Genomic DNA, 9,828 nt, shown 5'->3' on the forward strand with positions numbered 1-9,828 from the left:
ATTTTGTTGTTGTGTGAACATCAGAGTTCATTCACACATACCTAGAAGGTATATATAGCCTACTACACACCTAGGTTATATGTATAGCCTATTGCTCCTAGGCTACAAGCATAGACAGTATGTTACTGTTCCAAATACTATAGGCGGTTATAACGCAACGGTAAGTACTTATATATCTAAATATAGAAAAGTTATAGCAAAAATACAAAAAATACAATATAAAAGATAAAAAATGGTACAAAAAATACAATATAAAAGATAAAAATGGTGCTATATAGAGCACTTATCGTGAATGGAGCTTGCAGGACTGGAAGCTGCTCTGGGTGGGTCAGTGGGTGTGTGGTGAGTGAATGTGAAGGCCGAGGACACTACTGGACACTGCTGTAGACTTCATAAACACTGGACATTTAGACTACCCTACAGTTATAAAACAACATGAGATTAAATCAAACCCAATAGAAGATGATGCAGTCAAGAGATCTGGTAAACACAAGATGAGACTGTTGCTAGGGTATTAACATACCTTTTTTTAGAAGTAGAAAGAATTCTCTCTAAAGTGATGATAATAAGAAATGTAGTGAATACATTAGCCAGTAAGATAGTCATTTATTATCATTATCAAATATTATGCATTATACATAATTGTACGTGCTATACTTTTATCTGACTGGCAGACCCGTAGGTTGGTCCACAGCAGCATCACCATAAACATGCGAGCCATGGTACCACGTTAGGGTGGCTACCTCCCACCTCACTAGGTGATAGAAATTATTCAGCTCCATTATAATCTAATTCTGTCCATTGGTCTATTGTTGCCCAAATAATCTTTACTGGGCACTTTACTGTTTTTAAACAGTAAAAATTTAAAAACTGTCAAGAGTTTTTAGAGCTTAATCTCCTGTCCCCTACACATTTCCAGAAAATGGTGGGTGGGGCTGAAACTTCCAAACCTCTAATCACCAGGTCTTTCTGGTCACCTCAAGGCTCTATTGAGACACCACCATAAATAACCTCATTAGCATAAACTCAGATGTGATCTAAAAAGCCTCATTATGAATAACAAAAAGATACTCCCATCCCCCAAGAAATTCCAAGAGTTTAAGGCACAAATTCCCAGGAAACTGGGACAAAGACCAAATATGTTTACTATGCCATATTATACCACATATGTGAACAAAACAAGATGAGACAAGAACGTGCACAAAAATGTTTCAGTCATGCCAGAGACAATAGGGTCAATGTGGCAGAGGGCTGTCTGTCCAAAAAAGTCTGGCTATCCCTGGCACAGATGTCACTGAGAAACTGCTGTTTCCCAGCCCCACCTCCCCTCTACCCAATGCCATGCAGACAGAGCAATATGTGGCACTGTCTGGCCAAAGTTTGAGTAATCATTTGTGGTTTTCCCTCACTTCATTTCCCCTTGCTTGGGCTTGTTACAGAGCACAGTGAGGTCCTAGGGGATTATAGGACAGAAGAACCCTGGGTGACAATCTCTGCAAGAGCTGCCCTCCTGCCAGGAAAACCCACTGCTGACTGGTTAGTGAGTTAAGAAATGAGCTTGTTGCAGCCTTCTTACATGGATGGTGTCTGTGACAGCAGCAGGTGTCAGCCTTGGCCAGTACAGGGCTAACAAAAATCCTCATGTTAGCACTCTAGGTACATCCAATCCTAAATAACTACTTGTTAAGTATGAAATTTAGTATTATAGGTATCTCTTTAATCAAATGGATTTACTGAAAGATTTTTCTTTCATCAGGTAATTATAAAATGTTTAATAACAGAATTCTAAAGATTTTTATTTTACCTGATAGAAATGCTTGGTCATTCTGGGCAGTAACAGTAAATGCCTTTAGAAACCTCACTAGTAGAATATTAAGTTCATTATGAAGTATACACCAATTTAACATAAAAATGCTTTGAGCCAAAAAGTATCAAACACAGTTCTTTTAAGTACTTTCTAACACTATCTTTAATAGGGTTTAAGCTTTTCTCTGTAGACATCTTTCACCAAAATTAAACAATGTTTGCCTGACTGGGAGGTGGCACAGTAGATGGAAACTTAGCCTGGGATGCAAAGGACCCAGGTTTGAAACCTCGAGGTCACTGGCTTGAGCACAGGCTCATCAGCTTGAGTGCGGGTCACCAGCTTGAGCGTGGGATAACAGACATGACGCCATGGTTGCTGGCTTGAACCCAAAGGTCACTGGCTTGAGCAAGGAGGTCCCTGGCTCAGCTGGAGCCGCCAGTCAAGGCACATGTGAGAAAACAATCAATAAACAACTAAGGTACCACAATGAAGAACTGATGCTTCTCATCTCTCTCCCTTCCTGTTTGTCCCTATCTGTCCCTGTCTGTCCCTCTCTCTGTCTCTGTATCTCTCGATTAAAAAATATATATTAAACAATGTTTCATCAAAATGTTACACTTACTAAAAAGTTGTTTTAATATATACAAATTCATTTTCAAATACAGGCATTTGTAATATCTCTCCAAAAGTAGTTTTGAAAGAAATAATCTAAAACTTTGTCTTCAAAGGAAGGAGGAAAAACATTTCTCTGTCTCCTTTTTTCTGTCTGTTATTATTGGAGGAAAATGTTAGTACTTTCTTTTACATCTAAGTTATCATGGCACCAAGATTTAGACAAGTAATCCAGGCATTTAATAAAGATATTAAAACTCAGGTTTTATTTTTTCAGTTATAATGGTGAAGTTTAAGTGTTTATTTCTTCTCAGAGCAAAGATGTACTTCTCTGTCACTGTCCTGTTCCAGTTTGGTTACCCAAGATGCTACTGGCCTGAAGGAAGGGGGAGAGGGTGAGATGACCGCGTGGGACAGCCGGCTGCCAGTCCCTGCGGTGGGCAGAGAGGGCTCTATAGTGACACCAGGAGTAAATGAGGGCGTGTCCCTCTTTGCAGTCAGGTAGACCTCTCTGTACTCCTGGCCTTCTAAGAGCTAACATTCAGACCACCTGGCTCAGCCCAAGCCTCACCCCATTCCTATTCCCTTTCTCTGTGGGCTAGCTCTGCTGATAGACCCGCATCAGGCCCCTGTTTCTACACTAGCCTTCCATCACAAGACAAAGACATACTTGCTACCTTCAAACCACACCAGGCAGGTAAAAATCAAGGCAAAAACACTGGGAAGTCTCATAGCCTTTCTAATCACATGTAGTAACCAGATATTTTCTGGTCACAGTTCCATACGGTGTTAACTATTTTTAAACATAAAGTGTACATGTAGTAGAGAAAATGTTTCTCCGGCTGCACCATGAGGAAACCAGCTCTGTTTGAATGCAGCTTGTTTCACCCCCTTGGTTTAAGGTTCACCCAAAGGCTCAAGCTTGGACCCTGTGTGGCTGGTTAGCTTTTGTGCTCCATGACCAGGCCACAACTGCATCTTATCTCAGCCAAGTCACTCTCCAAGAGGACCAAGCCCTAAAGTACTGATGTATCTGCATAAATCCATCCATCAATGCCACAGAAAAGTCCATGCTCACTGGAAGCATTATCTAACTATCTATTATAGCTACATATATTTCTGCACATTAGATGAAAATCACTAGCAAATCTGAAACAATTCAGTTAAACTTGAGAGTTATACTTTCTTTTAAATTAAATGTGCTCTACAACCTCAACCTCATCCACATTCTACAGCAGCTTCTTCAATACTTTACAAACTGAATCATTGAATCCCCCAGCTCTTATGAACAAATTTATCCTCATGGCCAATTTCTAGGAACCTATTGCTGCATTCTTCCCAGCGGGTTACTGCTCCATTCTCTACCACCACAAACTTCCACTCCACCACGCTATATGCTGGCAGGGAGACAGAACGAGACCAAAACCCATCCTTGCTACCCTGGAGTGGGATGTAAGTCTTCCATCTCCCGAGCCTGTCATGGTCTCCAGTTACTGCAATGAACTGCACACCAGTGCTTGTGATATAATGGACCTGGAACCTGACATTAACTTGCTGAGACTCTGAAGTCATAGCGCCGACCCTTTTTGGTTTAACATCTATTTCCTGACCTCTGGTTTCCACAAGAGTGTTTCTGCCATTGTCCATTTCCTGTTTTGGGCTTAATGTTGGAGCCTCAAGACTGTCACCCAAACCAATATCTCCCCAAGATGAGTGCCTGGACACCATCTCCCAGTCCTCCTGGTCGGCTGAGTCCTGCCTGTCCAAGTGTGCAAAGCTCACTTCTTCTTTAGTGCTGTCCGTGAGCAGGTTGTTAGAAGGCAACTTCACAAAACATGGAGCTGCTTTAGCAGGTGTCTCTTGTCCCTTTTGGAATCCCCATTCTCCTACATGAGATTCATGGCTTTCATTTCTTGAAGCTTCAAGGTAACCCCTAGAGGAACCAGTTGCAGATGTAGCTAGAGATTCTGTGTCCGGAAACTGTCCAAAAGGAACACGCTGTCTTGAATTGTCACAGTCACCATCTTCTCCAGGACTCTGTTGTCTCCGTGCTGTATCCTGTACATTACCAGGGCCTCTGGGCTCTGAAACCAAACCGCCATCGCTTTCTTGAAGATGCTCTATAAAAACCAGAATATAACAGGCAGTTCTCATGAGAAAAAAAGTAAGCTGGGCTGAGAAAATAGGTTTAGTCATTGAAGACTTTACCACTCATCTATTTGCAGTTCACAAAGTCCACCTCTATTAAAATTAAGTACTTAATTACCTAGTTCAGACACTGAACCAATACTGTGTGCTAAGAGTATCTACGTATATCCATCAATAAAAGGTACACCCAGGCCTAACCAGGCAGTGGTACAGTGGCTAGAGCATCGCACTGGGACACAGAGGACCCAGGTTTGAAGCTCCAAGATCACTGGCTTGAGCCCAAAGGTTGCTTGTTTGAAGCCCAAGGTCACTGGCTTGAGCCCAGGGTCACTGGCTTGAGGAAGGGGTCACTTGCTCTGCTGTAGCCCCCACTCCCACCCCCATCAAGGCACATATGAGAAAGCAATCAATGAAAAACTAAGGTGTTGCAATGAAGAATTGATACTTCTCATCTCTCTCCCTGTCTGTCCCTATCTGTTCCTCTCTCTGTCTCTAACACACACACACACACACACACACACACGCAAAAGGCACACCCAGGAGTCTCAATGAAGTGCCAACTTATAGAGGCAGAAATGTAGCCTGTCATGGTCCTCAACTTCCACATTCCAGGTCATAGTGGCATGTGACCAAGTCAAGTTGTTCGGCTCCTATCGTCAAAAAATGCTGTACAGTCTGCAGGGCGAGGGCTGGTTGGCTACCCTACAAACCAGCAGAGTACACCTGTGCTCTAAGGAGCTGCGGGCAGCCCAGGGCTCTGCCTTCCCGGAAGCGGGCAGATCAGCAGCAGCTGTCTCTCTGGGAGAACACAAAGGGCAGCATTGCATCACTGGGCAGCGCTGGGCAGCGCTGGGGATGCACGTGTCAGAAGATGGCTGGTTTCTCCTGGCCAAGCCCATGCGTGTTGGGAAGCTCTTCAACAAACCATTGACTTTTTACATCTCCTCCCCCTGTACACGTTTTTAAATGTTCTTAAAAGCACATAATCCAAACCCTATCTAAAGACTCGATTTTCTTCTTGCTCACCTTGCTGATAGGCCAAACTGCTCCCTACAATACCAAAGTCATGCAGTCATCACAGATGGATTTTCTGGGGGTTAGGGTGGTTTTTTTTGTTTTGTTTTTGGAAAGCGGTCTTTGATTTTCTCTTCAATGGTGGGGTTGGAAAAGAGATGGGAGCAAATATTACTCTGTATTCCCTCAATCTTTCAACCTAAAATTTAAGGTCAAATAAAGAAAACAGCTCTCTGCTCATCCCAAACCGATGGCAGGAAAGGCACAGGGGCAGATTTCAACTAGCTACACAGGAACAGCATTCCACTAAAAGTTCACAGATGTCATTTCCACCCTGAGGCTGGATTCATGACAGCTTGCCCCGGGCGGGGGAGGGGCTCTAGGTTTTCTGCCAGTGATCCTACTTCGCCTAGCACGCCCTCTCTAACATGTGTAGGTTTAGGCCTAGTTGTCAATTCTACTCATCGGAGCTGGGTTCCCTGTTAAGTACCCTGCAAAGTCCGTCCTTTCCCCAGGGGTTGGACAACCCTGCGCTGTCGCGGTGAGCATGAGGGAGGGCCCGCCGCTCTGAGACAGCGGCCAGCGTGCAGCCCCGGGGTTACAGCAGAGCCCTTCAAGGCCAGAGACCAGCCTGAACTTTGCCTTCCTGATAGGAGCATCCAGATAACGGGAGGCGCCCACTCCTTGGTATTCCTAAACCCAGGTTTCCCACGGGGTGAGGGATGGCAGGACACGAGTCTGTAATTGAGACTGGGGAAGTATCACTGCTCGGTCAGAGGTCGAAGAGGGTTTGCAGGGGCCCCTCACACTTCGGCACTACCGCAGCTGCCTGCACTGCTCCCCCACTTGAGGGGTAAGGGTAGGGCCTTGGGGGCAGGCGCTGGGGGCAGAGACAGGCGCGGCGCCGCCCTCAGACGGACCGCCAGGACGGCCCCAGGGCCTCGGTAGAGGGCGAGAACCCTGTTCGGCGCGTGCGCACCAGCTTGGGAACCACTGGGCGTCGGGAGGGTCCTACCTCGGGTAGAAAAGTTAGTCTCTGGAAAGGAGCCTCTAGGAAAGCTCCCGGCGGGCATTTTCCTCCCTCTGTGAAGGTCAAAGCCCCCTGGAAGATCGGCCCTGGGGACGCTGAGAGGAAGAATACCTGATTTGGTGCCCAGCTGCCGCCTGGAAGGTGCCGGGCTCAGTCCACCGGCGCCACCCTGATCGCCTTCCGCAGCTGCAGCCTTCCCAGGAGCGCCGTCCTTCTGCTCCGCGTCTCCCTTCTTCCCCTTGGCCTGCAAAAGCCAGATCAGAAGCGCTCCAGCCAGACCCCCTCCGACCAGCAGGGCGGACCAGACGGCGCCCATGGCTGAGAGGCCGCAGCTGCAGGGGCTGACGGCGGCAGGGAGGGCGGGGTGAGGGGGCCTCCGCACCGAAGGCAGAGCCACACCTACTTCGCCCGCTCCGGCCTTTTACGGTCCCTGTTGGCCGGTGCTCCCGCGCGGAGCTCAGCCCTCCGCGACTAAAATTCAACTTTCCCAGCCCCGCCCCGGGGCTGCAGCCCCAGGCTCCGGCCGAGTGACTTGTTCCATTAACAACGATTTCCATTTTCGACTCGGCCAGTCTCAGGGTTGAATGCACGCGGTGCCCCATTCCACGTGTGTTTCGCACGCGTAAAGAACCCAAGTGCGCACAGCTACCACGCGCAAAACCGGTCCAGCTCTACCACCTTTCCGCCTCACTCTACTGCGGGCTGGGTAGCCCTGCCGCCAACAGCCCTCCTCCCCAGGGACACACGGCCAGCAGCGCGGCTAGCTGGAGGTGGGAGGTTCCCGGAATTTAGACACAGGGAGGCCTCCGTGCGTCCGTCCGTGACACGCGGGACTGAGGCTCCCGCTGGAGTGCTGGCTAGGTCTGGCGGGTGGAGGGAGCCGGGGGCACTATGATTGTAGTGGAGGGGAAACCCGGAGTCCACCACCGGGTAAGGGGAGCTTAGCCTGCCCATGGGGCTGAAAGCCAGTCATCGATAAATGCCAGTCCTTTCAACCACTTGCAGTCGATGCTTCTTCCTCGACCTCTTTTTGGGGGGTGTGATTGTTGCAAAATGCACACCCTCCGGTGTAGACTGGATGTTGCCCAGGGACAAGCTCCTTCAGGTGGGCGTATTAATAGAAAAAGAAACCCTTTGTTGAGCGCTGTGTACCAGCTATATAACCTTTGCATTTGATTTGATCCTCACAAACACCACCCTGTGAACTAACAATTATAGACATTTCTTTTGTTAAGAAAATCAAAGTTAAACCTAGTAAATTTGAAGATTTAATTGGCTTTATGTGTGATTTGTGTGTGTGTGTGTGGGGGGGGTGTTTGTTTTTTATGTGAGAAGAGGGGAGATAGACCCCCGTATGCGCCCCCATCGGGATCCACTTGGCAACCCCGTTTGGAGCCCATGCTCAATCAACCCAGCTATCCTCAGCCGCCATGCAGATGCACCAACCTAACAACCCTCAGCTCCTGGGAGGACGCTGGGGCCCGCCGAGCCAGTGGCTGCCGGAGGGGAAGAGAGAGAGAAGAGGGATGGGGAGGGGAAGAGAAGCAGATGGTCCTTCTCATGTGTGACCAGGAATCCAACCTGGGAAGTCCATACTCCCACCAATTCTCTATCCACTGAGTGAACTGTCCAGGGCCTTAATTAGCTTCGTTAAGTGATATATGAGTTGGGCACCAACCCATCTTACAGTTGAAAGGGTACAAAATGGAAAGGTCTTATAGGACGAAGGGTGGGACAAGGGAGCTATTATGGGATGAAAAGGAAGGATTATTTTGGAGCTAAATCATCATTTGAGGGAAAAGAAAGAGAAGGGTTTTTATTATGTAGTTTGCCTCTCTTTTCCATGAGGGATAAAGTGGCCTAGGTGACAGATTACCTCATGGTGCTTGGCCAGAAAATTCCAGATTGGTTGATTTAAATTAGGCTTCCAGGAGAGGTTAAAACTGCAATTAGATCAGGTATTAAAACAAGGTGTGGTACCATGGACTTTTAGCAAGGGGGATCCATTTGGCCCTGTGGATTATTTTTTAACACTTTCTAAATTCATTCTTCTGCTGAGCTGATGGTTTCACATACCACATTCAAGTTAATGATTCTCACATTTATATCTGCGGAGTGAGACTTTCCTTTGAACTACACACTCCTGCATCCAACTGCTAAGGCCACAGCTGGCAAATGGCTGCCTTGGAATAATTAATAAAATGGCCCCTTCTGGTAAAACAAATGGCTCAAATGTGCCCAAGCTTGATCAGACAGCAATCCGTAATGGGATGCATGGCTCAGCTGGTGGTTACTGGGGGGCTGGTATGTCCCTTGGTGCAGGTCACAACTCCTGCAATTATAAGGGAGTGCAGATGTGGGGAAGGAGACCAGCAGCTGGAAATTCCCTCCTGGATGCTAATAGACAACTCAGACTAAAAGTACTCAAAGCTGAACTCCTGAGCTTCCTGCCCAAACCTGCTACTTGCCCTGCCTTCCTCACCTCAGGAACTAGCAACCAAATCCTTTCCCATTGCTGAAAAAAACATCAACTTAGAGTCATCGTTGACTCTCCTTTTATTCCCTCTCACAATACGCAGTAGCAAATTCTGCCACTCTTCCTTCTAAATATATTCAGAATTCTACGTCTTTCTATAGCAAATGCCACCATCGTCTCTCACCTGAATTATTGCTGACACTTCTCACTGCTCTCCCTGCTTCTCTACCCTCAGCCCCTCCTGGCTACTTTCAAAGCCTCAGTCAGAATGATCCTGTTAAAAACTCTCATAATCTGCTCGTCTGCCCGCAACCCTCCAATTGCTCTACGTCTCATGGCAGAAACCCCTTCGGTGTTTCCCAACGTGGGGCCCACACCCCACAGGGGGGCAATTCGATAGTTAAGGGGGGCAATTTGAAAATGGATTCGACAGGACTTTAACTCTTTCGCCCCGGGCCATTTAAATGCAATGCTAGATATCGGTGCCAAATTTAACAAAAAATGCAATTCTTAAATAATTGCGGTAAATAATTATTAAGTATAATTTTACTTGACGAGACCAAAATATTAACTGGGTGATTGGCGTCGTCAAGTAAACTTCGTCCTGGGTTCACCACGGAGTTTGCCATCTGCCGCGGGGAACCCCGGACGTTTTAAAAACTCGCTAAACAACGCAGTTATTCTCACCTAATTGGCCCATCACAACTTCTGTAGTGTTTCACATCATTCAGTTGGTGTTAA

At 47.0% G+C, this 9,828-nt stretch overlaps 1 protein-coding gene across 1 annotated transcript; it reads right to left on the reverse strand.

Moving 5' to 3' along the window:
- Window positions 1-628: 628 nt before the first annotated feature.
- Window positions 629-7,783, reverse strand: STBD1 (starch binding domain 1). Its single transcript, XM_066281205.1, has 2 exons — window positions 6,723-7,783; window positions 629-4,539 (listed from the first exon to the last, which is right to left on the reverse strand). Exons 1-2 carry the CDS (start codon window positions 6,925-6,927, stop codon window positions 3,683-3,685), a joined length of 1,062 nt encoding a protein of 353 aa, XP_066137302.1. The 5' UTR covers window positions 6,928-7,783; the 3' UTR covers window positions 629-3,682.
- Between the last annotated feature and the right edge of the window lie 2,045 nt (window positions 7,784-9,828).

This window comes from Saccopteryx bilineata, chromosome 5, assembly GCF_036850765.1.
Source record: "Saccopteryx bilineata isolate mSacBil1 chromosome 5, mSacBil1_pri_phased_curated, whole genome shotgun sequence".
In the NCBI taxonomy this organism is placed as follows: Eukaryota; Metazoa; Chordata; class Mammalia; order Chiroptera; family Emballonuridae; genus Saccopteryx; species Saccopteryx bilineata.

Excerpts from the sequence above, each read along its gene's own strand:
- STBD1 (XM_066281205.1), bottom strand. The coding sequence starts at position 6,927 with ATGGGCGCCGTCTGGTCCGCCCTGCTGGTCGGAGGGGGTCTGGCTGGA. Across the intron at positions 4,540-6,722 it reads GCAGCTGGGCACCAAATCAG|AGCATCTTCAAGAAAGCGAT; the intron begins GTATTCTTCCTC and ends TGGTTTTTATAG.